Source organism: Osmerus mordax, chromosome 14 (genome assembly GCF_038355195.1).
Source record: "Osmerus mordax isolate fOsmMor3 chromosome 14, fOsmMor3.pri, whole genome shotgun sequence".
Taxonomy (NCBI): Eukaryota; Metazoa; Chordata; class Actinopteri; order Osmeriformes; family Osmeridae; genus Osmerus; species Osmerus mordax.
Genome location: NC_090063.1, coordinates 14,463,124 through 14,490,080, shown reverse-complemented (window position 1 = coordinate 14,490,080; position 26,957 = coordinate 14,463,124). Strand labels below are relative to the sequence as shown.

The following is a 26,957-nucleotide window of genomic DNA, read 5'->3' as shown; positions in this document are numbered from 1 at the left end:
ATCTAGTTCTATGGAAGCATAGCCTTCATTAGTCTTTATGACATCAGGTGGCAGGAGGATGTAGGGGGTTAGTCATGGTGTCGGAGGATGGGGTAAACCAAGATAGTGTAGGATAGGTATGTGTAGGGGTCACCTCCTCTTGGTCATGTTGAGAAGAAAGGGTGAGAGTTTGTGCAAAAAAAGTATTGAAAGGTTGAAAAAATGTATATGAAAAAAGTTTTGAAAGGTTGAAACAATATTTTCGAAAAAGGTTTCAAAAAAAAGTTTTGCCTCATTGATGATTACTTGATGAGATCTCTACTATACTCTACTGTACTATTGTACCCTGCTATGCTTAACTCTGTTATAGGCTTCTGTGTTCTCATCTCCCCACTCCTCTCTTTTCACTGTGTATGTGAAAAGATGTGTTTCGAAAATTTGGACAGTACAGTAGAGTATAGCAGCTGAGAGTCCTCATCAAGTACTCATCAAGGAGGATAATATTCCTCTTATCAATTTCTGACGAGAATAGCAATGGAACACTTCCTGTAGTTAGAAAGCCATCCACAAGGCGGCGCTGGTAAGCAAACATTCAGTGTTTGAGGGACTGTCAATTTGGTATGCCTAATGGGGTAAAGGAATCTTTTTAAAAGTTGTGCCACGTGTAGTGTGTGTGTGGGGGAGAGGGGGGCAAGTGGGTAATGGAACTAGGATTTGGTTTCCATTTATAGACAGATGGGAAGAGGGGGAAGGGAGGGAGGCGTTCAAACCTTGCCATACAGATATCATGAAGTTCAACTTCTGCGTAGAACACCGTCACATTGAAGTTCCGACAGACTTTGTTGTAGGTATTGAAAGACGACAAGTAAAAAATAATAAAAGCATTAGACCATTAACCTACCTCAGAAGACATATTTAAAGAAGAGAAGAAAAAACCATAATCAGAGGTAGAACTTTCAGAGACAAAAGTAAGTTTAAATTCTTTTTTATCAAATCATATATTTCTTTGAGGAAGTAGGCCTTGTCTAACACTGCATACACATGACACGAATTTTGTTGCTCATTTATTATTTTAATGAAGGCTACGTCATTGATTAGCCAATATATATTTGTCGAGTAATCAACACATACTACTGCTTCCGTCAAATAGTTAATACGGGAAGTAGCCATTGTAAAGATAAGTGGCCTATTTTTATTTTCCGTTGTCTGAAAAGACGTAGCTACGTTTAGTCGGGACATGTTGTGTTATGTGCCTTGTCCTGCTTGAGAGACAGTATTGTGTTAATAAGGATGGTGCTTGTTTTGGCAAGCACAGGTATTCTCACAGCTCCCCATGCGTAATACGCGCGCGGCCAATGGTCAAAGTGGCACCAGGACACAGCTGTCAGTTCCCATGGAGGACTAGGAAAGTTCGCGCGCGACCTAAAGCGGGAGGAAACAGCTGGGAGAGAGAGAGAGAGAGAGAGAGAGAGAGAGAGAGAGAGAGAGAGAGAGAGAGAGAGAGAGAGAGAGAGAGAGAAGGACAAAGTAAAAGAAAAATCGAGAGAGGTTGGAATGGTGTTACATTTTTCTCTAAAACAGCAACATTGATAGACGGAAGCACCTTTGACCCTCAATGTAAGCAGGCGCTACCAATTAGACATGATAAATATATAGTCATGCCAACAACTTCCCCTGCCATGTCTGAACTGATGCAATCCTTCCCAGTAACTGTCATCAACCCCGCTTTCTGACTGTTTTCATCTTTATAACTCACTCCTTTTCTACCCCCTAGTTTTTATGTTCACCTCCCTCTCAAACTCCTACCGCTGTTTTTACTGCACTTGTCTGTTACTGGGTTCTGCGCAGTGGTGTTGGAGTGTTATATTATGGTTGAGCAGGTGTGTTTGTGTGGAGGGATTAGGCTCACATATACACAGCCAAACACAGTACAGACACAATAAATCACAGCACAGGTTCTGAAGACAAAAACTCTGAACAATCTTGGTATTTATTATATTATTATAAACAATTGATTACTATTTTGTTAGCTTGGCGAGTTGCTTAATGAAATCAATTTGCTAAGTTGGGGGTCTCTTTTCTTTAGCTTTATTAATCCCCATTAGTCTCTATGTGTGTGCGGTGGCTATTTCAGTCATTAGCAGACACACTAAAATACACACAAACGCATGGCCACAAGGATTTCTTGTCCATGTGCCGTCATGCAAACATCTGAGTGTTTGCATAAGCACATTCAAGTGAAGTGAATTTCCTGTAGGCTTCTGCTGTAGGCCTCTCCTTTCCTCATCTCATCACTCTTCTCCTGCTCGGCTTTCCTCCTCTCCTTTCCTGCCCTGGGTATAAAGGACATGTCCTGGGAGCATGTCCAAATAGTTTAGGGTTTTGATCCTTGTGTTTCAGAACAGTTTACTGTCATTGCTATACACGTCCCTATTTCTCTCTCTCTCGCTCCCTAATCTTACTCTCCTTCATTCTGTCTGTTTCTGAGAAGATTCGAAATCAGTTTGTTGTTACTTAGTCCTTAATGTGTCTCTCTGTCCCTATCCCCACACCACACCCTCCCTCTCCTCCCTCTCCTCCTCTCCCTTGCTCCCTTCCCCTCCTCCCTGTTGTCTCCCGACCACTCCTTCGCCCCCCCAGCCATGGCGCCCTCCCTGTCTCAGGCCTTCCGGAGGCGGTGGTGGATGGCCGTGACGGCGGTGGTGGAGAACCTGCTGTTCTCCGCTGTGCTGCTGGGCTGGGGCTCCCTTCTCATCATGCTGAAGAAAGAGGGTTTCTACTCTCACTTATGCACAGGTGGGTGGGCAAGCTTGTTACCTCAGCGAGGGCTAATCTGCCTGGTCGATGCTAAAGGATAAACATACGTGCATTGATGGTTTAGTGGCAGGGAACTATGTTGCCTAAGTGCGATTAACTTTTTTCTCTGATTCTCATTCTTTTCCCTCACTCAACTCCCTTTTCTCTCACCCCTCCTCTCCACCCCTCACCGCCTCCCAGACAACGAGACGATCGTCAGCAACGTGAGCTCCTGGGAGAGTGGTGATTGGCCGAGCTGCGTGGATCAGGAAGAGATGCTGAATCTGGGCTTTACAATCGGCTCCTTCCTGTTGAGCGCGGCCACTCTTCCTCTGGGGATCCTGATGGACAAGTTTGGGCCCCGCCCACTTCGCCTTCTCGGCAGGTATAGGACCGCATTCTTTCATCTTCCTCATTGTCATCATCACCGTAAAAGTTTTCAAATGTTAACAAAGATAATAAAAATGATTATTAGGAATGATGTTACCGAGATCGAGCTAACGTCTAAACAATCCCCCTCATCATCATCCCCATCTTGTTCTATCTGTTTCGCAGTGCGTGTTTTGCGTTCTCATGTGCCCTGATTGCCGCAGCAGCCTACAACCCTGAAGGTAGGCTGCTGTCTCACCAACATTCTTTATGAGTACGATACTGAGGGTTGGCATTATTCTCTGATGCCTGAGAGGGTATCTGGTAATAACCTGTTGATCGAGTCTTTGCTTGTCAATCATATCGCGAGAGCTCGTTTGAGTGAAATGATTGATCCATCATCCCCTTCAACCCCCTTCTTCTTCCTCCTCCTCTCCCAGACTTGTCGGTCCTCATCTTCATCGCTGTGTCATTTAACGGCTTTGGTGGTATCTGCCTCACCTTCACCTCTCTGACGGTAAAACACGCACACACACACACGGTTAGACTAACACGTAACACACTGAACAAGTAAGTTCACAGAAGCAGTAAACATGACATACATATATGTAGCTGTCACTCACACACACACACACACGCATATATTTAAATTTGTGTTAAATGATGCAATAGTTTCCTAATAACGTGCCTAGGAGTGTGTGTGTGTGTGCTTGGAGGCATGTTTGTGTGGGCGCATTTATTTTGGCCGCAACTAGACACATGCTGTTCTGCCTTGGGGCTAAAATGCTGGCATGTGTTCCTCAACCAATCACATCTCTGATCTGTCTTCACGCCCTCCCCTTGCCCCCACCCCCTCTCCAAACCTGCCCAAAACACATAAGGACACACACTACACTCTTTCTCTCTCTTTCTAACTCTTCCTTTCCATATTGTTCCCTCTTTCCGACAGTTTCTTTCCCTCCCCTGTCCTGTTCCTCTCAACTCCTCTTCAGGACTTCTAGAATGTAGTCAACGTTCTGACTGTAACTTTAGAATTCTCTGGTCTTTCTTTAGCCTCCTTCCTCCTTCCTCCTTTCCTCTCTCCCAGTCTATCTGTCTCTGTTTTCCTCCCTTGCTCTATCTGTTTTGAGCTATCCTTATTTGAATCTATTGGGAAATTGCTAAGTAGGTTAGTGTGTGTGCACATTTTTAGGTGTGTTTTGATTTGTGGATGTGTGTGTGTGTATGAGAGTATTTATATGTGTGTCTATCATTAGATGTTACCTGAACCGAGGGATCTTTCCTGTCTATGGGCTCTTAAATTACATGTCACCCATACTGTCTGTCTGTCTGCCCACTTGTCTGCCTGTCTGTCCACCTACCTACCTGCATGCTTTCCTGTGTTTGTGTGTGTTTGTGTGTGTGTGTGTTATATCTCCCTGTCCTGGTACAACTGTCTATACTTGCTGTCAAAACCTGGAGCAAGCACACCCTTGGAAGGAGAGAGAGACATAAAGAGTTGTCAGAGGGAAAAGTGGAAAACCAGAGAGGGAGAGTGCTAAGGATGGAAAGAGAGAGCGTAGTAAGAGAAGGAAGCATGGAAAAACATTTGATAGAAATAGGTGAGGAGAGGAAGAGAAAGGGGTGATGACGAGAAGGACAAGAGAACGAGAGAATGATGACTGTAGTTGAACTTAGAAACCACAGCCAAATAGTACACACATACACTTTGATCCTGCTGTTCATATCAACACCACTGACGATATGTCTGTGTTCATGGGGTTTATGTATATGTTTTAAATAGCAAGACCTGCAGTGTTTTTTAAGCGGGAAAGGCACCCAGACAAACAGAGATGTCCTGTCATGCATATTGCTTCTGGGACAGAGAGGGGATATGTATTATTAACTGAATGGTCTGTGTGAGTGTGTGTCTAAACTGGCACTTTATCATTGACTCAATGGGAAAGGGTATGACACAGCTGTTAGCATGGACTATTTGAACTATTTGCTACTTATTTTTCTGCACAGAAAACACATTAGTTGTCGTTTTTTCTCATCTCGCTCTGTGCTGTTGGACACACCCCATTCCTACAACATGTCAGATTGTGGCTGTGCATTCCTAGTCACAGAGCTTACACAGACACTAAAGTAGTGTGCGTGTGTGTTTGTGTTAAACTGTGTGTTTCTCTGCATCTCCCACATCAGAGCAGATCACATGGCCACCTGCTGGTCAACTTGTAGAACGGCAGCCTGCACAAACATTTTCCACTTACTGTGATGGATGAATGCTTACAGTCCCTGTTTTACTTTCCACATTCTTATCCCCTCTTTTTCTCCATCTCTCTCTCTCTCCAACCCCCTCTCTTTACCCACACTCTTCTCTCTCTCCCCCTCTCTCCTTCCCACTCTCTCTCCTCTAGCTACCTAACATGTTTGGGAACGTGCGGTCCACCATCTTGTCCATCATGATTGGTTCCTATGCCTCCTCAGCCGTCACCTTCCCAGGGGTCAAAGTAAGAGAGTCAACTGAGTGAGCTTGATTTGACTCACACTCAGCACTTACAGGGTTGAAATGTTGATCTTATTACAGTGGGTAAGACTAAATAAGTGCAGTAAAGTTTTTAGCTGTGTTTGAAAATAGAAGTTGACCCTGCAAAAGTGTCCCACATGGAGTTGAGTCTGATTTTCATGTTTTTGCTCTTGTCCCCTTCTCTCTCTTTCCCTCCCTCTCTCTCCCCTTCTCTCTCCTCTTTCCCTCCCTCTCTCTCCCCTTCTCTCTCCTCTTTCCCTTCCTCTCTCTCCCCTTTTCTCTCCTCTTTCCCTCCCTCTCTCTCCCCTTCTCTCTCCTCTCTCCAGTTGATCTATGACATGGGTGTGTCCTTCAGGGTAATCATGTGGGTGTGGGCGGGGATGGCCTGCCTTGTCTTCCTCAACTGCTTTGTCAATTGGCCATCAGAATCTTTCCCCGCCCCTGAGGACATCAGATACACGTCAGTATCCATGACACCCCAATCATCATCATCATCCTCATCCTATTTAAATAATGTCACAGTATACACCAACTAGTTTGTATCTGAACAAATTCAGTAACCTTTCTACCACTCTTCTTGATCCCTCTTTTGAAATTATCACTCTTTTTTGCTTCTATTTCTGTCTTATTCTCAGTAAAAAGGTGAAGCTGACGAGTATTGTTATGGACGACAAGCTGACAGGTGACCGCTTCTGCAGTCACAAAACCAGTCTTGAGGAAGGCATGGGCCTCAAGAACGGAGAACCGGGCCCTGGCTCAGAACAGAATGGTATGTCTTCTATGCAGGGTGAGGAACCAACCTTAGAATCACACAAAACAAGATAGAAGGAGCAAGACAGACTGGATGTTCTATCACCCAATCCCAAGACCCAAACAGATTTGAGTCTTTTAAAATCTAATCAAGTGTGATAGAATGGAGTAAAACCATAGAACTGCTAAATAAACAATAGATGTAGAACCTGAGAACCCAATAGAACCCAGTATAACTTACATTGAACAACCTAACAGAACGTGACAGAACAGTCACTTATCAGGTCAACTATTTCGGCAGCCAGACTCATAGCCCCGCCCTTTCTTGTGTGACATCAGAGGGGTCTCCACCATTCAGACGCTCTGTCTGCTCGCCCATCTTTCTCTGGAGTATCATCACTATGGCGATGACGCAGCTGCGCATCATCTTCTTCATGGGCGCCATGAACAAGATGCTGGAGTTCCTGGTCATCCACGGCGACCCGCACCGTAAGACCCATGTACACCCACAATACATAGGTCTATAGGTGGACCACTTATATTTCAGTGTTCTGAAAGAGTTTACAACCTTTATTAACTTGTCTGCCTGTCTGTCTGTCTGTCTGCTTGTCTGTCTCACCTGCAGCTTCTGACGAGTTGGTGGAGGAGGCGGAGAAGCAAGGTGAGTGACAGTCTGGAAGAGAGAGGGGGAAGTTCCAGCAATAGAAATCCATCTAAATTAGTTAGAGGATGGTCTCTGATTATGTTTGTGAATCCTAGATTGACATTTGTATCAGTGCTTAGGTTTATTGTTTACAAATAATTCACAAACTAAATGTATGTATGCTTGCATGCTTGTGGGTGTGGATGTATGTGTGTGTGTGTATGTGTGCATGCATTTGTGTGTGTGTGCGTGAGTGTGTGTATGTATCTGCATGTGTGTGTGCATGCTTTTGTGTGTGTGTGTGTGCTTGTCCTTAGTGGGTTTGTATGCGTCAATCTTTGGAACCCTGCAGCTGCTGTGTTTGCTCACCTGTCCTCTGATTGGCTACATCATGGACTGGAGGATGAAGGAGTGTGAGGTTGAGGGCGCCACACAGTCTGAGACTGTGAAGAGGTAGGTGTGTGTGTGTGTGTGTGTGTGACTATGTCAGGAGGATTGTCCTAGAGTAAAGATAAGATAAACATTTTTCACTTGTTTGACTCTCCAGCCAACCAGAGCCTCCAAAGAGAGACAGGAAGATCCAGAAATTGACCAATGCCATCCGAGCTTTCATTTTCACCAACCTCCTGTTGGTCACCTTTGGAATTCTCTCCCTCGTAGATAATCTACCGCTTCAGGTGTGAACACACACACATATATATATATACATACATATATATAAAAATATGGAAACGTCACCTACATGGATGATTGCCCTTTTTGACTTTCTTCCTCCTACTCTCTCCCTGCCTCCCTCTCCCTCTCCCTCTCTCTCTCTCTTTCTCTCTCTCTCCCTCCATTCCTCTCTCTCCCTCCCCCTGTCCCTACCTCTCTCACTCAGGTGGTCTCTTTCATCCTCCACACGGTGGTCAGAGGTTTCGCCCACTCCTGCTGTGGAGGTCTCTACGCTGCTGTGTAAGTACTGACTCAGGACCAGCTCTAATCACAGTTTACATACAGCTGATGAAGGCCAGGACCAGCAATAATAGCTTAAATACAACTGGCCCAGGACCAGCTCTAATCAGTTTACATACATCAAAACTTGTAGAACCTGCTTAAAAAAATGTAATACCCACCGTACTTTCTATATGCACGATGTACTTAAGTTTCTACATGCACTATTTAAGGTCGTTTTGGATAAAAGTGTGACGTAAAATGTAATATCTTATCTGATCAACGTCATCCCCTCCCACACCACCACAATTGAGAACCACAGTTCTAATTGGCCACTGTGTCCCCGCCCCTCTCCAGATACCCGGCCAATCACTTTGGGACGTTGACAGGGCTGCAGTCTATGATCAGCGCTTTGTTTGCTCTGCTGCAACAACCTCTCTTCATGGTCATGGTGGGACAGCTCAATGGAGACCCATACTGGGTGAGACACACATACACACACCGCATACACACGCATACACACACACACACACAGACACACACATATTGCATACACACACAGATACACACACAACGCATACACACGTGTACACACACACATATTCTGAAAAATACATTTAGTCACACACTTGCAGGCATATTCCCTTACATTCAAATATGAATACTAGCATGAGTGAATGCAGGGGCCAACTGGTATATACACACAAACATCCATATACAAATACATCTACTTACATTATGGAAAACAGACCTCACTGAACCATCTTCCTTCACAACGGTGTCTCTCTCTTCTCCAATCAACAGATCAACTTATCCCTGCTCCTCTTCTCATTGGCCGGCTTCCTGTTGCCAGGATACCTGTTCTATCACCGTAGGAACCTCATGCGGGAGAAGGCGGAGCGTGAGAAGGAGGCCGCAAACCAATCGGCGAGCGTGGCTCAAAGCCAATCAGAAAATGGACATCTAAAAAATCCAACCAATGGGAACATTGGTTCTGAGATATAGAAAGTCCAACTTTGGAAGTATGCTATCCCACAACAGCCATTTGGATAGCCATTCTTTGTTGTTGGACGCATTTCAAGTGGGGATCAACACAAGAAACTCTCTACACACCTAGCAACCAAACATTAAATGCCTTTAGAAAATTGACTTTTAGCTATTAACTATTTTAGCTAATGTTACATTTACACCTATGATGAACACGGTGATATTCATCTTAATCTCAGTTTACTGCAACACACACAGTAAGAATGATGACCTCAAGGTCACCCTTCCAACAATCAAACACATGTATTTCAGTTTATCCTGTTTAAACAGGAAGTAAGTCTCTGTAGCCACCAAGCTTGCAGGTGTTACATTAACTACCTCCCCCACTTAATCTTCACCACAAACAGTTCATTTATTTTGGCCCAGCCTCCAACCTGCTGGAACTCCTGTTTATTTATTTTTCTGTCTTTTGTTCGTCGTTGTCTCTTTCCTTCTCTACCATTGCTGATTCATCTGTCCAAATGCATTTATTTCTCTGTGTGTCCATGTTGACAGGCTTGGTTTAGGTCCTACTCAGAAACAACCCTTAGGCTCTGGTCCTTAGACACAGCTGGAAGGATCTGCATATCAGAAAGCAAGATGATGGACAGCGTATTTGCTGTTTATTACAATCCATTCCACTCATATCCATAAGTAGACACAGGAAGATCAAGAGGACTACAGGAGTAAAACCTAGAGGTTGTTTTTGGATAAAAAATTATTGTAAGGATGATTTATGGTATTGGAGAAGCCTAATGTTTCTTTAGGAAAAAATCATTCAGTGGTATTACTAAATGATTGTGAAATAAATAAATGCCTGTGGAATGTTGGGGTTTGTTTTGAGGTTGAAACCGGCCCCATTGCTGCTACTTGATCCCAGTCTGTGAATGGTGATCCATAAGCAAGCTGTGCACTAGCCAAATACAGTATATTTACCTTAGAGTGTTACCAATGCAAATGCTTAGTATGAACGCACACAGAATAGATATAAAAAGCACTAGTATTTTACTAAATAAATAAAAAATGTAAGCCTATGATAGAATGTTGCTAAGGCTAAGCCAGCCACTGTAGCACTCTCTGTTTCACAATCAGGCCTTTAAGTTAGTACTGTGTATTGTATTTAAGTATTGTTTACTTAATAGTGTAGATTGTTTTGATTCATGCTAACGCTATTAAATTTGAGATGTAATATGTGTCTGCTCTAGATTATGTTGTACTGTACTTGTCCTGTGTTTTAGACTTGTTTAACAAAAGTGCAATTTGTTTTCATTAAACTCAGCGTCGAATCGTAGAAAATGGAGAGGTCCCATCTTCCTGTATCCGCCCTCTTCTAGATCTCAGAGCCAATCGCAAAGCAATAGGTATCTTAACTAGCCAATCATTTATATTTGTCCGCGATGACCTCCGCACTTGCTTCCGCCCCTTTAATTCAGGTTGTATGTATTGGCCGACTGAAAATACAGTTAGCGGTCGCACTGTTAGTTAAACATTGCACCACATTGCGAGGACGGCCTCGCATCCCCTTTCTTCTTCTGCGCTATTTGTGTATCTTAGGAAATGGCTTTATTGACCCCTCTCCTCGCGTTCCTCTACCACTTGCCGCTAGTGTACAAGTGGCTGCTAAAACCGTATTATGTCTCGTCGCTTTTCATGTCGATAGCTTTCCTAGCAGTCCGCAAGACTCCAGGAATCTGCGACCATCTTTCGACACAACGAGAGGATGGCAATCCTTGTGACTTTGACTGGGTCAGTACCGAAGGGTGTGGAAATGGTTATTAAAACAAACGTAGCAAATGCGGGGTGGTTAGAGAGATATGGCAAATGGGCCCTGGAATTAGCATTACAAGCTAAAAGCTGACGCAGCCTAGTTAACCAGTATAGTACTAGCTGTAACTCCGTACAATTGGTGACTGATAGCTACGCTCGCTAGCCAGCTAATGTGTGGTTGCATATGCCATCAACATCCTACTCGTGAGTTTAACTCAAGTCTGATGGATGGGAGGACAGTTTCGCCTTGCTCCTCTCAAGATTAGCCATCGGTTTCGGATGTAATTGTGAACGGGTGTTTAGATGGACAGGACAGAACATGACGGGTGATAGGAGCAGGTGCACACCCATCTGAACGGATGCTAGCCGGGCCAGTGCTATGTCACTGCGGAGCTTTTATGGATGCTAAAGCGGCCTTGTAGTGGTGAATATATAGCAAGGTAGCCAAATGACGCTGGGTAGGTAAGTAGCAACAGAGAAGGGAGGTTTTATTTTACAGGACTGCGTGTTTAATATAACAGTACTCCATAGTAAGGTTTTACTAGTCTGTGCCTTCAGTTTCATGAAATGTGTGTGTTTGTCAGTGATTGATTACTGTTTATCTCGTCCTCAGAGAGAGGTGGAGGTCCTCATGTTTCTCAGCGCCATTGTCATGATGAAGAACAGGAGAGCCAGTAAGTAGGGGTTTCGTTCTTGGATGCGACACACTCCTCTAACAGCTCGTCATACCACCTTAGCTAGTGTTCATGGAGATTTGATAGGTTAAACACTAGTGTGGTTGTTGGGACACGTCGGAGTTGTTTTGTAAACAAGGAGTTTAGAGATGGTCCGGGAAAGGGTCTGAGACTGTTTTGTGTTTGTCGTTGACACTTTCTTATCTGTGCTTTTATGGTTGGCCATTGTTCCTTTGTTATTGTTCACATCTTCTCCTGATACCTATTCTTACTTTCACTCAGTTTTTTTTTCTTCCCTGTAATACTTTATCTTCACCCTCCTCCCCCCACAGTCACGGTGGAACAGCATGTAGGGAACATCATCCTCTTCAGCAAGGTGGCCAACGTCATCCTCTTCTTCCGACTAGACATCCGTATGGGCCTACTATACCTCACCCTCTGCATCGGTCAGTGCACACACACACACACCAAACACTCACTGCATCAGTACACACACACAATAATACATCACCTGCATTGGCGTGTAACCCCCTCACACACACACACACACACACACACACACACACACACACACACACACACACACACACGCATACCGACTCAGTGCTCTGGTGTGATTGTGTGTTTCAGTGCTCCTGATGACTTGCAAGCCTCCTCTCTACATGGGCCCTGAGTACATCAAATACTTCAGCGACAAAACCATAGAGGTGAGCTCCATACATTCGTCCTCTCCGTAGAGCCTGCCCTAGTGGAACATGCAGCGTAACAATGTGGTGTGTGTGTTTGCAGGATGAGTTGGAAAGAGATAACCGTGTGACCTGGATTGTAGAGTTCTTTGCCAACTGGTCTCCTGAGTGCCAGTCCTTCGCTTCTGTCTACGCAGATCTGTCGCTCAAGTAAGACCATGCACACACACACACACACACACATCATCACAGCTTCCTATTACGAAATGAAAGCTAGTTACACATACCATGAAAAACACACAGTCCTATCTCCCACCTCTAAATGAAGCAGTGTGTCTGAGTTTGACCAGGAATTGCAGAGTAAACTCTGTAACTTTTCACAGGTACAACTGTACCGGGCTGAAGTTTGGCAAGGTGGACATCGGCCGATATGGAGACGTTTCTAAGACGTAGGTGTCTGTCGCTCTGTCTGTCTGTCTGTCGCTCTGTGTCTGTCAACCAACTCACCAGTTACCTAAGACCATATTTTCTCCTTCTTTACTTCCTCACTTTTATCTCTCTGTCTCTCCCACTCCATTTCCCTCCCCTTTATGCCCATACTCCTCCCCCCTCTCCCAGGTACAAGGTCAGCACCTCCCCCCTGTCCAAGCAGCTGCCCTCTCTGGTGCTCTTCCAGGGGGGGAAGGAAGTAATGAGGCGCCCCCAGGTGGACAAGAAGGGAAGGGCTGTGTCCTGGACTTTCACTGAGGTTAGAGACAAGCACACACTCACGCCCATGTTTATTTATAGTGTGTGGCCAGGTAGATGGAGTCATAGATATCTATCTAGCCCACTCCATCTATGGATGGAGTGGGCTAGTATCACATGCGCACACACACACACAGACGCCTGTAACCCAGCCTGTGTCATCAGGAGAACATCATCCGTGAGTTCAACCTGAACGAGCTGTACCAGAAGTCCAAGAAGCTCTCAAAGAGCAAGGGTGACCATGGCGACAAGCTGAGCGAATCACAGTTCCCGCCTGTCCCCGAGGAGGAGGAGCCAGAGGCAGAGGTCGACGCCCAGGAGGAGACGGAGACCAAGAAAGACAAATAGAATCTCTTGGGGCCCTGGGAGAATGCGGTGACATCACAATGGGACTGGGTGGTGTTATGCAAATGCAGAGCGAGGCAGTAGAAGGCGTGTCGTTGCAAGGGAACATCGTTGATTGTGATTTTGTTGTTTTCCTTAATTCTTTTCAATTTTGCAATGGATTTTGAGTTGCAAAACCAGTTTTGATGATTGTTTATGCATTAATATGTTTGATATCTTAATATAAACTAACTTAAATTTTGCTTACTTCCATTAGTTTAAATTACATTGTTTCACTACCAAGTCCCTGGAGCCTCAAAGCTCAGGTTTGCACTTTTACACCGAAACCATTCCTTTATTTAAAACAAAAATATTCAGCTTACTTGCCCTGTCAGGTAAACAATTTCAAGTGCACCCATCGACATATTAGATGTGTAGATGTAATGGACCAATGGCAGACTTTGGCACAGAGTCATGTCATGCCAGTCAATCTGAGTCACTTTCAAGTGCAACATGCTTATCTATTGGTATACAAATGTGTCATGTTACCTACCTCCATTGATGATGATGATGATGATGAAGACGATTAAGATGGTTTTCTGCTGTGTGTTTTTTGTGTTAACGAGTCCTAAAGACACATTTTACCCAAGAACGGTTTCTTCTAAATGTTCTACTGTAGTCTACTCTGGGCGCTACTGTGTTCTACTGTATGTCTGTTCCACTGGCTGCATGTCTGTTCCAACATGCATCCTATCATCTTTATCATCTAGTCACATGATCGTGGCTTGTTTAGGTCCTTACAACACTGGAAGGAAGATGAGGGATGGAAGGAGAGTGGTGGAGGGAGGGAGAGAGGCTAGGTGATACATTCCCATCAACTAAACGTCCATTTTGTTGCTCCTATGCTTCAATCAAGTGCTTCTCTCTGAATATGGTCTCTTCCTTCCTCTGCTCCATCTCTCTGTCTCTCCTCCTGGTTCAGTGACTTTCCTCTGCTTTGTGAGCTCAACAATGTGACTTATCCAGAGTTTCTTATTTTATAAAACCTGTTATGTTTTTTGTAAACCAGTAACTTTTAACACATTATTTCTTTCCATGCTGTTTTACAGTGTGTCATTTGGTGTTGTGGAACATATTTCTTTTTCATTCACGTTTGAATTTTCAATAAAACCAACTGTCCTTTTTCTCTTCCTCTTGAAGAATCTGACTAGACTGAATGTCCTATCAGATATTCAAGGGGCAGACAAGGGAAATATTTTTCATAGAATTCCATGAGAATGTTGGAATCCTGCAGCTCATCTGGAAGTTCTATCCTGAATGTGAGTCTCTGTCTGTGTATGATATGATTCTGCTGGGAGTGAACCTAGTTGAGTATTTGGTTACTTGGGGATCCAAGTTTTTTCATGCAATAAATAAATGTGCACGTACATTGAGAACAGTTTGTGTGTGTAACGAGCTACAATAGTCCATATCATTTACCCTCAGTATTACACATGCCATGTTCCTCAGTATCACATCTACTGTAGCAAAGCAAAAATCGATCAACAAATGAGTGAAAGGAATATGTGATAAAAAAAATATTAGGGGCATAGTGCTATATTTACCTATGTGAGTATACAGTCAGGATGCACATACTATTGGGGGCTAGGGTTCGAATCCCATTTCAGCAACTGAACAAAAAGGCATAAAAAGCAAAATAGTACATGCACACAAAGGAGTAATTGTTTTGAGTGTAACTGTTTTACAATAATAGTTTTTACAGCACTGTTGATCTCACACTGGGTACGTTAGTCTCGAGTAAATTATACTTAAAATATGATCTTTCAATGATACAGGGGACCAGGTAAAGAGTACATTCAGTTATCTTTATTCAGTTTTGAGGAGCACATTTTCAGTTCATATTTAACACAAAATCAGTACAACGGGTTTCATTAAAGCTAGTAGTCTCCCCCGCGATGAAGACAAACATTACAGCAAATGATAAGTGCAGTTGCGTGTGAGGAGAGGTTTGAAGTAAAAACATAGTTGTTTATTTAGATGGTTTCAAACTAGTGTTGAGAGACGGTTGGAATAGTGGGTGGCACAGCATCAGCCCACAGCAGCAATGTGGGGAGACTACTATTGAAAAGCCAAAATGAAGTATGAAGTATCGTTCGTTTATTGCCAATAGGACAGCTCTCAATTGAAAATGTACCAGTGCCGTCTGATTCAAATCAGTATTACAGCAGTGTTTTAAAAAATAATTTACATAACAAACATCTCTTTACAGCTTTCCTTGAGAGCAAGTACAATTTACTGCCAATACGGCAGTTTCTTTATATGAGTGAACAGTGCTTTCATGTTTAATTTAATATCTATTTGTCCGAAAGTAAGCACCAGTGTCCAAACAAGCAACGTCGACAAACAGTACATGAGCAAAGTCCTAAACTCCGGTAACTAAACTAGGATGTTTTATGGACAAGTCCTCCATAGCTTTTTTTTAAACATGGATGTCTATGTTTTACCACACACTGCTCTTTTGAGATACATTACATTATAGGACACCCCGGCCACTTTACTGTCATCATGACATCATCAAAACAGGACAGTACATAGTTCTTTGGATGGATGCATTTGATGGAAGGATCGTTATAGAACATGCCGCACTAACTTTATCAATAATAAATAGTGACTTTGCCAGCACAGTGGTGTGCGTTTGGCTGAGTCTCAATCCTGCAGTATGTGCATACTACTAAAAACATGGGATGTTAAAGGAGGCAAGCCAGGTTATAAAATAGGATTTAGACACAGCCTGTAAGCCACAGTGTGGTGGTCTGCCTGTCCTGGTAACTTTTCTCTTCTAGAGGAGACAAACACACCAAGCGTTTGGGGTGAACATCGGATCTTCTGCACCAGAAGCAGCAGCCCACAAATGGACTTCAGGTTTTACAACGCATCTTTCATGCAACGTGACTTTGTGTTTATATGATTAACTTTTCAGAAAGTTACAGAGAATGTTCAAGCAGTTACAAAACCCCCCAAAAGGCTCCATCTTAAAACTTGAAAGGTCCTTGGCTGCTGCATCTGATCCTTGGGTCCACAAGCAACAAGCAGCCTTTCAAAAGCATAGGTGCAGCGGATCTTAGCAGTATAAAATACAAAGGAAAAATATTAGATTTTGTACACCTCACAATCAACTTAATCAACTTATTGCACAATCTGTCTTCAGTCACACATAAGTACAGGTAAATGACCAGCAAACCATTATTAACATATCAAAACAGGGCATGAGACAAAATGTCCTTTATTAAACGCACACATACATACACACACACACACACACACAGGGTGGAATGATCTGTACAGTAAATAAATAAGCTGGGATAATGCAACGCTTCACATGTTGTTCTTAAGTCACAGACTAAATCAAACACACCCTATAGCATGGTGCCTGAGAGGTGGATCTGAGGCAAGATGAACAGGAGAAGCACCTGTTAACTGTCAGTACAAAGTTAGAGCACCCGAGATACTGTAGAAAACTAAAAACGTGACCAAAGTAAAGAAAGTGACTTAGCTACTTGAGCACTGCAAACATGAAGAGCCAGGACCTCTGGATTGTAGAAACGTGACAAGAAGCTGCTTCTCATTTCCCATCCTGCCCCCTTCCCAGCACTCCCAGCACTTAACCAGTGTCTATACAGTCTCATACACCTCTGACACACACACACTCACTCGATAGCCTGTAGCACAGCACACAGGATGGTTGCAAGTTATACCACTCTTTGACACACACACACACACACACAGACACACACATGGCTAATCGCTGACTTCAGGTAGTAGTATTCATCCCCTTCTCCCTGCAGCCAATCAGAAGCCTCAGCCCGGTGTCTGTTGTCCATGGGTGCCATAGGTCAGCCAGCCCTCCTGGGGGCGCCCTGTCTAAGTCTGAGCCTCGGGCAGAGGCAGGCCAGGCTCGCAGGGCGCAGTGGAAGGCGCCAGGCCCTTGACCCCGCGACACAACAGCCCCTTGGTTGCCGAGGCAGCAGAGACCTCACCGCCGTTAAGGTTCCGGAACAATCTACGGGATGGAACGCGACGAGGGGTAGGCCCCGCCCCTCCTGGGCACAAGGAGGGGAAACTCATACCAATCAGACAGCATCCAGGGCAGGAAATCACATCATCCTGCTCGGGGGCGGAACCAACAGGGGGGTCGGGTAGGGGGGAACAGTAGCCGTTAGCCCCTCTCCCCCAGCCACCCGGCCGTCCAATCACCACTGGCGAGCCGTTGTTGTTGTCCAACAGGGTTGTTGTTGTCCGTGGCAAAGGGGGTAGGCAAGTAGGTCCGTTGGAAACGGCACGGCCCCAGCCGTTGGGTTGTAAGAAAGGAGAGGAGGACGGCGCAAGGAGAGGCCCGCTTGGACCAGGAAGAGCGCCCTCCTGTATGTCAGGGGACCTACTACAGTCCATAGGCTCTTCTAGACACACGCCCTCCTCCTCCTCCTCTTCGAGGCATTCCAGAGACACCATCTCCAGTTCCAGAGGCAGCCCAGAGTCGTCTCCAACATTCGTTCCTCCCCTCCTCTCCTCCTCCGCGTCCTCCTTGCCTCCTTCCTCCACTGCCATGTCCTTCTGCAGCTGGGGGTCTCGCAGCAGGGTGAGGGTGCGACCCAGCTCGGGGGTGCAGGGCAGGGACTGGCACCTACGGGGGGGTCCCCTCAGTCCCCGGGAGCCTCGGAGGGTGGGGGAGGAGCAGGGGTCCGGGACGGGAGGGGGCAAGGTGAAAGTCAGCGAGATGACGGACTTGCTGGGGGTGTCATACAGCTTGATGCGCCCCCCGTTGAGATCTTGCCGCAAGGAGAAGGGGTTCACGCGAGCCGGCGTCCCCAGCGGAGGCGTTGCCGGGGGCAACATGTCCGACTGGCTCCGCGACAACCGCTGGTCGCCCGTGCGAAAGGGGGAGCTCCGGCGGCGGTAGGGGCTGACGGCGACGGCGACTGGTTCTGAGGGGAGAACATGAGAATTAGAACAACTTTTTGGGGGAACAGGGAGAACATTTTGTTTAGTAACGTTAGAGAACGTGTCCCATCATGATAATCGTCCCTCTTGTGGCTCTTTATCACTCCCCCCCCACTCTCCCCACCCCTCTCTCTGTATCACTCCCCCCCCCACTCCCCCCACCCATCTCTCTGCATCACTCCCCCCCTCCACACCCCCCCCGACCTCTCTCTGTATCACTCCCCCCCCACTCCCCCCACCCCTCTCTCTGTATCACTCCCCCCCCACTCCCCCCACCCCTCTCTCTGCATCACTCCCCCCCCCACTCCTCCCCACCCCTCTCTCTGCATCACTCCCCACCCTCCACTCCCCCCCACCTCTCTCTGTATCACTCCCCCCCCACCCCTCTCTCTGCATCACTCCCCCCCCCACTCCTCCCCACCCCTCTCTCTGCATCACTCCCCACCCTCCACTCCCCCCCACCTCTCTCTGTATCACTCCCCCCCCACCCCTCTCTCTGCATCACTCCCCCCCTCCACTCCCCCCCCACTCCTCCCCACCCCTCTCTCTGTATCACTCCCCCCCCCACCCCTCTCTCTGCATCACTTCCTGTTTGGTCTCTGGCCACTTACCCGATGCCGTGGGTTTGTCTCTCTCCTCCTCCTCCCCTCTATCCATCCCCTCCAGAGTGACAACGATGTCCGAGAACGAGGGACGCCTCTCTGCACTCATCTGACGGGAGGGGAAGAGAGAGAGGGATGAAATGGGATGTGTAAAGGGAAGAAGGTATTATCCAAACGTGTGTGTTTGTGTGTGTGTGTGCCCATCTGTGTGTCGTGTCTCCTACATTGCAGCAGGTGACGGCCAGGCTGAGGAAGGGCAGAGGACAGTCACCGATCATGTTCTCGAAGGCGTCCACGTCCAGACCGAAGTCCTGAGGACAAACAACAGCACTGCTTTAGGCATCTCCGCCATCATCATCATCATCACCACCATCACCATCGCCATTATTATCCTCATCCCCATCTGCTTGACATTGCTGTTGAGCTGGACCGTGCGGCTTTGAAGGAGATCTGTAGCTCTCTCTTAGCGTTTCCGGCGTTTTATGTATTCCTTTCCACTAAGCAATATATATGGTATTTGCTGCATCCACTATGATTCCACTAGGAGCACTCGTCTCACGACTCTCTCCTGTGCTCGCAGGAAGCGAGCTTGGAGCTGCACTGCAGTGATTAAATATTCAGCTGTTTTCCTTGCAGTCTCTGTGTGATTTTTATGTAATGACGGGAGAAAAGAACTCCAGAAATCTGGGTCAGTGAGCAGAATGAGCTAACTGGAAAATGATTCGTAGAAACTGTGTTAGTCAAAGTTCCATTTGTGGTTAGGTTTTGGTTTGAGGTTGGTAAAATGGGGTTACGGGATTAAGGGTCAGAAGACTAGGGACTATCTGGAGCTAGGGTATTTACTGGAATATAAAGACGGGGTTGGGTTAGGGGTCAAGGGTCGGAGTTTCTGTTATTTACCTCTGTGCGAGGCAGGATGTCCGGGTCGGCTTCTATCCGAGCGATGATCTCACACAGGATGATTCCATACGCAAACACGTCCACCTGGGGTAGGAGGTCACAATCAGCCAATCAAACAACAGCAATAGCCGCCTGCCTTTTCCATAGTCAGCGTCCAGACGAAAGTTTACCCAGAATTTCGTGGATTACTGTAAAAGTGCACTCTTCCTCCATCCCTCCCTACATTCTTCCCTTCTTTCCTGCCTCCCTCTCTTCTTTCTTTCCTCCCTCTTTTGCTCCGTCCTTTTTATCCCTCCCTCCTTCCTTCCCTCAATCTGTCCATCCATACTGGTGTCCTTTCTTGTCCATCTTATCCCTTCATCCTTTCCGTTGTCACCTACCTTCTGGTTGTAGATCTCTCCTCTCAACACCTCGGGAGCCATCCAGTACGGAGAGCCCACCACTGCCAGCGGCTGCTTCTCCACACCGTCGCTGTGACAACAACACACAGGTCAGTTGCTATGGCAACAAGACTCAGGTCAGTCACAGTGACAACCACAAACGGGTCAGTCTCTGAGGCAACAAGACACAGGTCAGCCTTTAGTAACTAGTCTTAACTACCATGGAGTATGAAGGTCGGGCCACTATGACTGACCACTGTGTGACCACCAGACAGTAGTATACATGCTGACAGTCGTTGATCCCATTGACCTGTACTGACCTGTAGTCTGGGATCTTCTCGGCCAGACCAAAGTCCCCCACCACGGCTGTGAACACCCCGTTGTCACAGCGCACCAAGCAGTTCTGGAAGAGGGGTGGAGGGAGGAATGGAGGGAGGGGTGGAGTGGAGAGAGGAGTGGAGGGAGGGGTGGAGGGAGGAGTGGAGAGAGGGGTGGAGGGATGAGTGGAGAGAGGGGTGGAGGGATGAGTGGAGAGAGGGGTGGAGGGAGGGGTTGAAAAGGCAGAGAAGGTCGAAAATAATGGAGGAGAGAGAACAAATAGGATAGAGAAAAAGGAGAAGATAAATGGTTCAATAAAATGGCGACAGGGAAATATGCGGGCTGTGTGCATGAGTGTGTGTGCAACCCTACCTTGGAGGTGAGGTCCCTGTGGAAGATGCCCTTGCTGTGGAGGTACTGCAGACCCCTGGCAATGTTCAGAGACAGCGCCATCCTCACACCCCACGACAGATACATGTCACTGTCAAGGAGCTGCTCCAGGTTACCCCCGTTAATGTACTGAAAACACAAACACACGATTAGACATGCACAAAAACTAGATTTTCAATACAGATTGAAAATCTAGTCTTTCATCCTGTTTTTAATACCTTTTTAAAAAATTCAATTTTTTAAGATTTCGCTGTCTGATTCTACTTGTTTACGGTGGACAGCAAATTAACTGTACCTCTGTTAGAGCATGCAGCTGGCCTTCGTGTACACACACTCCCAGAAACCTTGGAGAACGGAGAGAGAGACAAGGAAGAGAGAAAGAAGATAAGAGGTAGAGGAAGAAAAAAAAGAGACACAGATTGGTGAGCATCTCGTGACTGTGTGCGTGTGTGTAAGCATGAGAGCATGCAGGTGTGTGAGAGTACCTGAGGATGTTGGGGTGGCAGAGTCGGTTCATGAGCTGCACCTCCCTCAGCATGTTGGCCTTATTGCTGGCCAGCGTGTTCATCTTCAGGGCCATCACCTGCCCTGTCATCCTGTGCTGCACCTGCGGGGGGAGACAGAGAGCACACAGACACAGCATTAGGCCATTTGCACACTTGTTCAGTGTGTGTGTGTGTGTGTGTGTGTGTGTGTGTGTGTGTGGGGGGGGGGGGGGGTATTATTTGTGGGACAGTGGATGGGGGTCACAGATAAACACTTCCTGTACATAGACAGTAGAGCATATTTAATACTTCCTGTACATGCAATGAAAATACACTAGAAAATATTTAATACTTCCTGTACATGCAGTGTACAGTAGAGCATTTTTAATCCATAGCAGGGATTAAAGACTTCATGACAGATGAGCCCAGATGGACTTCCTCTCTAAAACCACGGTTTTATCCAGGGTCTACAGCACCTTTTACATAATCGTCATTAACATATCCTGGATACAAATATGGGAACAAGAATATTGGGGAACAAGAATATGAATCCCCATTAATATTCAATATTATATATTCATTAGATCACATTCCCATGAGATTGTTAGAGGGCCGCTTGCAGGAGGGTCACCCCCAGCTGTGCTCACCTACCTAGCGGTCTATTGAGGGAGCAGATTTAACCCAACATGAATGCGGCTTCACATTAACTCCAGGGATTGAGATGACTTAGGGAGCACAGATGTAGCAGGGCAAGTGGCAGGACTGTAAATGACTGCGTGTCCATGCACATAAGAGAGGTGAGAAAATCAACACTGCGTCTCAAATCACATATTTCTTCATTTCACTTTTAGAACGTACAGTTGCAGCTGTCCTTACAAAGTATGTACTGCAACTGCCCTTACAAAGTATGTACTTTTGCATGCAGTACGTACTGTTGCATGCAGTACGTACTGTTGCATGCAGTACGTACTGTTGCATGCAGGATCCACACTGTTGTGGATGTCAGGCGTGTATCCTGCTGGCATGAAATGCTGGGCCCATTGACGGGTGGTTGTGTGTTGTTGAAGGAGTCTGGACCTGTGAGAGTGTGTGTGTGTATTAATAGCCTTTCAGCACTAATAGGCTTTCCCATCACTCCTCTTGATCTGCACAAATCCAGTATATCGGCAGTGACATCACAGACCCGAAACACAGTCCCGCTCACACGCACACACTGGGCTACTACAGTATTGACCACCAACCCCCCCCCTTCCCCCTCAAACACACACACACACACACATTTTCTCACACAGACACTGACACACACTCTCACAAAGACACACACGCACAAGAACAGACCATTCCAAACACATCAGTCAACCTCTAACGTTGTAAACTGCCGTCAGACAGGAACAACTCCCACGACTCCTATCACTACGCCAAACAAGCTTCCTGACTGATGAGCTGTCCTCTAAATCAATAAGACCTGGAGGGTCAATGAGGACATGCAACAACATACAGTGGAGACCGGTCTGTGAGATCGCCCACCGTAACCCCTGGCAGCATCAGCTTCCAGTAGAGGTATGGATCAAGGAAGCAGTTGAATTGAGAACATCGACAACAGTGATTCAGTGGTGACGTTTCTAAACCCATAAAAAACGACATAAGAAGACCAGGAGGGGCACAACTCCATATCTTGTTCTTCTTCTTTGACCTCTGAATGAACAATGACTTGACTGAACCAAACAAACGTATCGGAAATGCCCAGTGATAAGCTTCTTTTCAGCGCTCTGGTTTCAGACTTGTAGCCTGGACAGCGGTCTCCATCAGGACATCACTCAGCGCTGACTCAGGAGGTGATAATAGCACAATGTTTGGTAGGTTGGGGTACCAATATCGGCCTATCAGAGCCAGGATTTGGTTGCAGATGTGTGTGTGTTCTAAGCTGTGCGTGGGTAGTGTGTGTCCTATGAAGACATATCTCCAGACATATCTCCTAGGTTGTGGGTGTCTAGGTTGTGGGTGTGTCTACTAGGTTGTTTGATGTGTCTCCTAGGTTACGGATGTGTCTCCTATGTTGTGCATATACTGAGTAAAGTGTTGGCTAAGTTACGTGTCCAAATTGTATGTGTTGGGTGTGTTTCCTACAGCATGTTGTGTGTGTGTGTAGGGTGGGTCTGTGTCCTAGGCGTACTAGTTATTGTGTGTAGTAGGTCATGTGCGTGTGTTGTAGGCTGTGCATGTGTAATTGGTAGTGCGTGTGTTCTAGGTAGTGTGTTATCTGGCTTGTGCTAGCCCTGCCTCCTATCTCCTGTGAACATCTGGAGAGCAAACACAGGGTTAGGCTGGACAGTGTTTGACCAGAGCAGAAACAGGCAGGGTCTGTTTAACTAAGTTAGGTGGAGAAGGGAGTTGTAAGCTCAAGGTGTGAGTGTTTCAAGATGATAACAAGGCTGGAATGCTGCTTATTAGACTGCAGACAAAGAATGTAGTCTCTCTCTCTCTCTCTCCTCTCTCTCTCTCTCTCTCTCTCTCTCTCTCTCTCTCTCTCTCTCTCTCTCTCTCTCTCTCTCTCTCTCTCTCTCTCTCTCTCTCTCTCTCTCTCTCTCTCTCCCTCTCCCTCTCTCTCCCTCTCCCTTTCTCTTTCCCTCTTGAGTGGGCAGCTCTGCCTGTTTTATGGTCATGCGTAGGATGGGTAAGATGAGTGGCTTAATGAGAGAGAGAGAGAGAGAGAGAGAGAGAGAGAGAGGGAGAGAAAAATGGAGAGATGGGAAAAGGGGCTTGGAGATAGACAAGAAGAGAGGGAGAAAGACAGAGGGAGTGTGTGTGTGTGTGTGCATGTTTGGGTCAGTAACAAGCAATCATGTGGTGACAGGAAAATATAACACCATGGGTAGTTTGCATTTATACTGCAGTCATTGACCTTGTGGCTTGTGGTTTTAAAACACACACACCCACGCACACACACACACACAGGTGACTTAACTCTACTTAGCCTAGTCAGTGAATGCAACCTGTCCTCCGGTATAATCACACGGTCACCTATGACACACCCGCACATACACACAGTCACAGGACACACACACACACAATTTGAAAAATGCCAACATTGTTGTCAACTGCTCTAAACTTCCTGGGTTGAAACACACACACAAACACACAAGCTTTGCCCCTCATACGCAGACAGTCCAATGCCTAATCTATCTTTGTGTGTTTATAATAGTACAGACCACTAACTCCTGTGGTGTTCGGACTCAAGCACATTTACTTAATGGGATAGAGCCTCACACCCAGGATCCTAGGTCTGGGACTGGTAAAGGGGTGTGTGGAGGGGTGTGTGTGTGTGTGTGTGTGTGTGTGTGTGTGTGTGTGTGTGTGTGGAGGGGGGGGTTGTTTATATGGCGGTGTGTATGTGGGGGCATGTGTATGTGTATGTATGTGTATTTGTGTGTGTGTGAAGTTGAGGGGGGGGGGGGTTGGTATGGCTGTGTGGATGTGAGTGTATTTGTGCGTGTAAGCCTTGCGATGGGTCAACTAAAGATTGGGTTAATGAAGGATGTTCAAGGGTTTATGTGTGGCTGTGAGGGCAGGTTATGAACCTCAGGTCTGCAGGACCTGATGGGTCTAAGGTGTTCTGTGAGAGTGTTGTCATGTTGAATTCCAGATCAATGCTACCATGTGGCATCATGCGCTGTTTAAAAACTATGCCTTTAAACTTTTCATAAACACCCGGGTGATTGATCCTATACCCTTAATGTGCAGCATTGAAGGCACATTTAATCACTGCCCTAAAGACCAAGTTGTTGATAACTAGTCAACTGCAGGTTATTGAGAATCACAAAAATGTATACTGTTACCTTGAACACCTCTGAGAAGAAGCCTGAGCCTATCTTCTCGCAGAAGAAGTCGTCGATGCGCGCGAGGCTGGACACAGCACTTCGCAGGGCCCGGTATGATGATGGCCGGATCCGGTTCGGTGCGTGAACGCCATGCAGAGGGATGTCCGCCGCCTCCGGGTCGCCGTTTTCGTGGTCCATGATTACGACACTTTCGGTCGGTGACACGGGCACGTTTAGATGGCAGTCCGGGAGCGCACGGCTCCCATTGCTGAGGTTTTACTAAGGCCCTTCTCTCCCTTTCGCGAGGATATTAATTGGTGAGCGTACACCTGGAGTAGGCTGTCAAGACGCAGTTCCTCTACAAATCAAATAGTAGAATGTATTAAATCCTCCGTCTCTGCCGTCATGCGGAATCCTGCGTCTGGGACGTGAAGAGGCTTGGCTCACTCCGTCATCCCGCTGCTCAACGAGTGATGCTGCGCCGAACGGTACCGCCGTCGTTACGGTGACGGAATAGGGAGGCGGAGGGGGGCGTGCAGCCAGCCGGTGCCTGTTAGTCCTATGGAGGCCTCCGCACTAGAGGAAGGCAAGGCAGAGCTGTCAGACTGGGAAGAAGGAAGTCCAGTTAGAAGCACAGCGCGATACAGTGGCCCATCCTTCACGTGCTCTTTCTAAAGCGTTTGTGTGGGATGTGGGAAAAGATTCCAGATTAAGACACAAAAAAAACATTCAAATAAAACAGCCGTATTGCAATCCGATAAGGCCTAGGCTACATTAAACGTTCCATGTAGGCTATAGTTAAATATTCGCTACACTGTAGAACTGCTACTTAACCACAACCTACATCAGATTCGGTCACTAAAGAGGCACCTTGCTGTGCTAAGCCGTGCCCTCGCCTCGTATCAGCCACACTGTCGAAGAGGCTCCGTAAACGCCGTAAACGTAAATTCTGGCACAGTCATGGATCTAAATTACAGCTAGACTGATGGGTGGGTTATTGCACTGATAGGTTCAATAGCCTAGAGCATTACATTTGACATGCTTCTCTTGCACGTCGGTCGGCTGGTTTCACCGTGCCGTTATTTACCGAGGGGGTAGAATATAGGCATAAATCGCGGGGGGTGACAGCTATCATGGCTGTGTAGACGAAGGCTATTCGACGCTTACCTTTTTTTAAGAGGCAGAGTGAATGTCCTACATAGACATGAGCGATATCCTTCTCCTCCTTTCAAAAACAACAACAGAATTATAAACCGTTACAATCTTGTCGATCTGAGGTAAATCCGCCGTGGAGATCTCGTTCGTTTAAATCTCTACCGGTCGGATCCCCGGTTCTCTAGCCTGGAGTAACTGCTGGCGATATATAGGCTACATCTGATTGGTCGAGGTATTGGCCGAGCCTACGAGACGAACGTGGGTTGCAGTTTCCCAAGGCTGTCTAGGATCAGATGTTCCCCCTGCTAATCTGAGCTCAAAGCATTGCTGGGTGAAACACAAGACCGCTCCCAGATCAGTGTTTACAGACGACGTACCCCTACTTCAACGTCAGGCGGAAATGGGTGTGCAATTTTTTCATGATGATTCAATTTTATGACACGCTTTTACTGACGCTAGCAAGAATGATTAGCAAACAGTTAGGCCCCTATGATAAATATGTCATGTTTTGGCCCTAAGCACATATGTGTATTCATTTGACAAACTAAAAGTAATTTGCCAACTGCTTTGAATTGGCTGAACAGAATTGCTGTCACTGTTACACTGTCAGGCTACTGATAATATTTTTTTAGCTGATTATATACAGCAAGGCCCTATATGATTTTTATTGGCCAATTACCTGTGTAACTATTTATCTAATCATCTGTC

The 26,957-nt window shown here is 46.3% G+C and overlaps 3 protein-coding genes across 3 annotated transcripts; 2 read left to right on the top strand and 1 right to left on the bottom strand.

The window, feature by feature from the left end:
• Positions 1–748: 748 nt before the first annotated feature.
• slc43a1b (solute carrier family 43 member 1b) lies at positions 749–10,200 on the top strand. Its single transcript, XM_067249730.1, has 15 exons — positions 749–947; positions 2,620–2,775; positions 2,977–3,160; positions 3,331–3,386; positions 3,585–3,661; positions 5,544–5,636; positions 5,980–6,113; positions 6,289–6,422; positions 6,743–6,892; positions 7,029–7,064; positions 7,364–7,499; positions 7,594–7,723; positions 7,927–8,000; positions 8,337–8,460; positions 8,784–10,200. Exons 2-15 carry the CDS (start codon positions 2,622–2,624, stop codon positions 8,982–8,984), a joined length of 1,683 nt encoding a protein of 560 aa, XP_067105831.1. The 5' UTR covers positions 749–947; positions 2,620–2,621; the 3' UTR covers positions 8,985–10,200.
• A 273-nt stretch (positions 10,201–10,473) lies between these two features.
• tmx2b (thioredoxin-related transmembrane protein 2b) lies at positions 10,474–14,631 on the top strand. Its single transcript, XM_067249731.1, has 8 exons — positions 10,474–10,751; positions 11,386–11,446; positions 11,779–11,892; positions 12,077–12,153; positions 12,236–12,342; positions 12,516–12,581; positions 12,751–12,880; positions 13,045–14,631. Exons 1-8 carry the CDS (start codon positions 10,563–10,565, stop codon positions 13,225–13,227), a joined length of 927 nt encoding a protein of 308 aa, XP_067105832.1. The 5' UTR covers positions 10,474–10,562; the 3' UTR covers positions 13,228–14,631.
• Positions 14,632–15,066: 435 nt separating this feature from the next.
• On the bottom strand, positions 15,067–25,390 carry LOC136955953 (dual specificity testis-specific protein kinase 2-like). Its single transcript, XM_067249729.1, has 10 exons — positions 25,113–25,390; positions 21,277–21,398; positions 21,087–21,135; positions 20,774–20,920; positions 20,404–20,486; positions 20,084–20,174; positions 19,704–19,787; positions 19,028–19,114; positions 18,813–18,912; positions 15,067–18,185 (listed from the first exon to the last, which is right to left on the bottom strand). The coding sequence occupies exons 1-10, from the start codon at positions 25,290–25,292 to the stop codon at positions 17,125–17,127; spliced, it is 2,004 nt and encodes a 667-aa protein (XP_067105830.1). The 5' UTR covers positions 25,293–25,390; the 3' UTR covers positions 15,067–17,124.
• Positions 25,391–26,957: the final 1,567 nt, after the last annotated feature.